The sequence below is a fragment of the Helobdella robusta genome (genome assembly GCF_000326865.2).
Source record: "Helobdella robusta unplaced genomic scaffold HELROscaffold_4, whole genome shotgun sequence".
Lineage (NCBI taxonomy): Eukaryota > Metazoa > Annelida > Clitellata > Rhynchobdellida > Glossiphoniidae > Helobdella > Helobdella robusta.
The window spans coordinates 3,842,929-3,847,585 of record NW_008704902.1 but is presented as its reverse complement, the minus strand read 5'-3'; the positions used below and the strand labels follow the sequence as shown (position 1 = coordinate 3,847,585).

The window sequence follows — 4,657 nt, the reverse complement described above, 5'->3', positions numbered from 1 at the left end:
GCCTCTCTTAAAAGTTTGCTTTTAAACACTTCTTGAGCTTCTTTTTCACGTTGTAACCAAAGAAAATGATTTTCATCATTAATTTTCCTTATAAATTTATTAGAAAATTTATGAAGCAATGTTGCTTGAACAATATTTTAAAGCAATGTATTGTTGAATCACGCATTAAAAACTGGTATGCCGGCATTCTTATGACTTTTATATAACAATTTTGGAATGTTTTTGAATATTAAGTAAAATTTAATAAAAATGTTTAGTTTAACAAAAAATTTTTAAAATGTATTCAAAAATACTGAAGTTCCACGGAATTGTCGTCCTCATTTTCATCACTGTATTGATCATCATCCTTTGAAGCTAATGATTGTTTAGCAATCATTTGCCTTTTTAATTTTCTTTTCTGTTTTTTCTGCAGAGCTTTCCATTTTTTGTGACTAAATGCAATTTTTTATATTATACAAATTATACATATTTATTATTATTATTAACATAATTTTTTAACATTAAAAAAATTTCTAGTTTCTAATCTAACATTTATCATAATAATAAATAATTTTAATTATAAATTATAGTTAATAAAAAAATAAATTTAAATACTGATTTATTATAGATCATATATATATATTTTATATATGATTTACTTTACTTTTACTTTGTTTTTCTTTTTTAAACTTCATGTTGTTTTTGGTTTACTTACCTTATTTTTAAGTTTAATTGATATTATAAAATAAATAACATGATAATTACTTATAATTTATATCATATCTTCAATTGCAATGATATGAAATGTAAAATCTTAAAAAATTAAAAAAAATTAAATTTTAAAACTAAAAGAAACCTCAGTTTGTTTTCCTTGCCAGCACACTCCCACTCAGTCATTATGATATGAACTATGAAGACTCTGAAAATCAAAGTTGAAATGTTTATGCAAAGTAATTTTGAAATAATATAAAACCACAAATTCCAATACAAAAAACACAAAAACGAAAGTAAAAACGGTGCAAACTGAATAACAGAATAAATCGCATCTTTCGAAGAACTCTACTTAACGTAAGTTAACTTTTAAAATAAAAACACGGGTATATGAAACGTGTAACGTCAAATATATATATATATATATATATATATATATATATATATATATATATATATTATATACATAATAACTAAAACAAAACCTCATTACAGAACATTTATTAACATTTAAATCAAACTTTCATTTGTTGCATTACACCAATCAGAAAAATCTTCCAGACATGTAAAAGTTTCCTTTCATTGAGTTTATTGAACTAAACAATTCAGTATCATCAGCGTAAAAACTTAATTGGACAGAACTATTCTACAATTTTTAACATGTCGTTAAGACAGAACAAGACACTTCCCTAGGGTACTCCGCTGCGTTTGATAACCAATTATTTACCCTCACTCTTTCAGACTTTCCTGCACAGGTAGATAGAAATTTCGTGTTATAAGATATAGGTGACTGCTATCAATGCTATTGGGTGGATGGATGGATGGATGAAAGGATGGATAGATGGATGGATGGATGGATGGATGGATGGATGGATGGATGGATGGATGGATGGATGGATGGATGGACGGATGGACGGATGACAGACATTAATAGATATATAGATGGATAAAGAGAGAGAGAGAGAGAGAGAGAGAGAGAGAGAGAGAGAGATGAGAAAAAGAAAAATGAGAGAAAAAAAAAAGATAGAGAGTAAGAAAGAAAGCGCGAGAAGATGGGAGTGTCTTACACATAGCATCATTACTCGGCATTCTGTCACCGGCAGCAGCATCATTGTAGAATCAAAGCTGGAATGTGTTGACATGGCAACGACGAATTCATTACAATATTGGAATGTAGCTGGCGCAATCTATTTGATACAAACTTTGAAATTTATTAACAATTAGTGTGTTAAAACTTTTAGTTTTATATCAACATTTTAGTCAACCTATTCACAAAACTTACAAATATGGAAAAGATAAAGTAAACTGTTTATGTGAACTGAAAAATTATTTTTAAACTTTATAAACAATTTGAATTATTTCGCAGAAATAGACTGAACTCCGCAATTGATCCCACGTCGAAATTTCTATACAGATGGTTAATAGTTATATCTGTTGCTGTAATTTACAACATAGTTGTTATTATCGCTAGAACAACCTTCACAGAAATACATTGGAACTGTTTTTACGTATGGATGACGCTTGATTACGCGTTTGATTTAATATACATAATAGATACTTACATTCAATTCCAGACATGTATGTTTGATTTTATTCAAATTTGACCTTTAGTAAATTTAAACTTGTTCATTCATTAATAAACTTTTTTTAGCACGATTTGAGCAAGGAATCCTGATTACAGATGTCCGAATCTTACATAAAACTTTCCTAAGATCAAAATCTTGTTGGATCACAATTTTTAGTATTTTGCCGATAGATTTTTTATTTATTTTCATTGGTACGCAGCACTGTTACATAAGATTTAATCGCCTCCTAAGAAGCGGGAGAATGTTCATGGCTCTGAATAAGATTGAATCGGAAACGACATATCCAAACATGTTCAGGATAGTATCTCTGGCATTTAATATCTTAGTAGCCATTCACTGGTCTACATGTTTTTATTATCAATTTAGTAAATGGTCAACGCTAGGGTCTACACAATTTGTTTTCCGAAAAAACGGTCAAGATGCGTCGACTTTATATGATTACATGGCCTGCTGTTATTGGTCTACGATGATGTTGTTAACGTTAGTTGAAGTGAATAAACCTACCACGAGCTTAGAATTTTTCTATGCTATAGTTTTAGTTTTAACAGGGGTTTTGTTAGTTGCTTACATTGTTGGAGAAATTGGAAATGCTGTTTCAAAAGTTAGCGCACAAAGAGGCGAATTCCAAGCAAAATTAGATGCCATTAAACGTTATATAATTTATAGAAAAATTGGAAAAACTTTGGAGTCTGAAATACTGTCATGGTTTGACTATTTGAAAACTGAAGGAGGAGAAAATTCCTTCACAGACGAAGATTCTATATTAGAAATACTTCCAAGAAGTCTTCAAATAGAAATTAATTCGAGTGTCCATGCAGCCACATTAAACAGAGTAAATCTCTTCAAAAATTGCGATAAGGGACTGCTAAATCAATTGGTTTTGAAGCTAAAACCAATTGTGTTCGGACCAGGAGATTATATATGTAGAAAAGGAGACATTGGAAGAGAAATGTACATCCTCAAAAAAGGGAAGCTGGCTGTTGTAGGAGATAACGGACAACAAACATTCGCTCATCTGTCAGATGGTGCGGTTTTTGGAGAAATTAGCCTTCTGAATATTGTAGGCAAGTTCATATCATTATGTTGCTAAACTGATTATATTTTTATCTAATATATTTCAGGAAATAAAAATGGAAACAGGAGAACTGCAAATATTCGAAGCGTCGGTTATTCTAATCTTTTCTTTCTTTCTAAGGAAGATTTATGGGAAACGCTGAAAGAATATCCTGAAACTGCTCAAACCTTGTTAGATACTGGCAGACAGTTGTTACAAAAAGACAATTTGTTGGATATGGAACTAGCTCAAAAGGCGATACAAAATGGTATTATATCAAATAGTGATAAAATACTTCATTTAGAAAGCAAGCTTGATGTTGCCCAGACCAATGCGGCGAGATTATTAGGTGAAATAATATCAATATGGAGCAAATTGAAGCAAAGAATCGATGTCTTGAACGACGATTTGTCACAAGTACAAGAGACGCAAGAAATTTTATAAACTCCAATTCAAAACGAGTTAATGAGCGATCTTCATAAAAAATGCATTATAAAATAGTCATACTAAAAAAATCGAACTTTTTTATTTTTTTCTCAATTTTTGATAAACATGAAAAATATATTTCAAGTGAAAAAAAATTAACAAAAATATACCTACGTTTCAAACCATTTTTACTCTGAAAATTTTTTCAGTAATCCAACTTCGAAATAAAAGATCGATGTCACTCAATGGGTGAAACGTTATTTATGTTAAAAATTAGTAAAAGTCGTTGTTTTAACGAAAAATACTGTTTTTGAAAAAAATTGACATTACAGCCCAATAAAAGATGTGAAGTAAAATTCTGATCCCATTACCATAAAATGTTGGCCCCCACAGTGAAAATTAAAACATTTCTGAAACAAATTTGTAAGAAATCCCCCGACCGTCTAATATATTTTTTTGTAAATTAGAAAATTTCCCTCCACCGGTCGTCAAATATTTTTGTTGATAATGTTGGCCCCTCTGTCAAAGTTGTCTAGATCTGCCACTGGTGTCACTTGATGAACTGCTAAGCAGGAAAAACGTTATGAATTTAAAAGATTTTGTGTTTTATATTCTGAAAATATTTTTCAAGATCGTTTTTTAACCAATATGCAATCATCTTCAATGATGAAAATAAAAGCTATAATGTAAATAAAATTACTTACTTTTATTTAGTATGTTTTAAAATATAAAGATATAGTAATTTTACTGACTGATTTTAAGTGTTGTTTAAAATATTTTTTTAATTAGAAGTGATAATGAGGTGAAATTACGATGGAAAGTTGAAAATATTTTCTGGAAGTTGAATATTTTTACGCGGAGTAACAATTTTTGAGGGGCCGGAGTCGTAGTCGGATATTTT

At 29.6% G+C, this 4,657-nt stretch overlaps 1 protein-coding gene across 1 annotated transcript; it reads left to right on the top strand.

Moving 5' to 3' along the window:
* Positions 1 to 2,517: 2,517 nt before the first annotated feature.
* On the top strand, positions 2,518 to 3,774 carry HELRODRAFT_162466 (hypothetical protein; the record flags this gene model as incomplete). Its single annotated transcript, XM_009024661.1, has 2 exons — positions 2,518 to 3,344; positions 3,417 to 3,774. 2 exons carry the CDS (start codon positions 2,518 to 2,520, stop codon positions 3,772 to 3,774), a joined length of 1,185 nt encoding a protein of 394 aa, XP_009022909.1.
* Between the last annotated feature and the right edge of the window lie 883 nt (positions 3,775 to 4,657).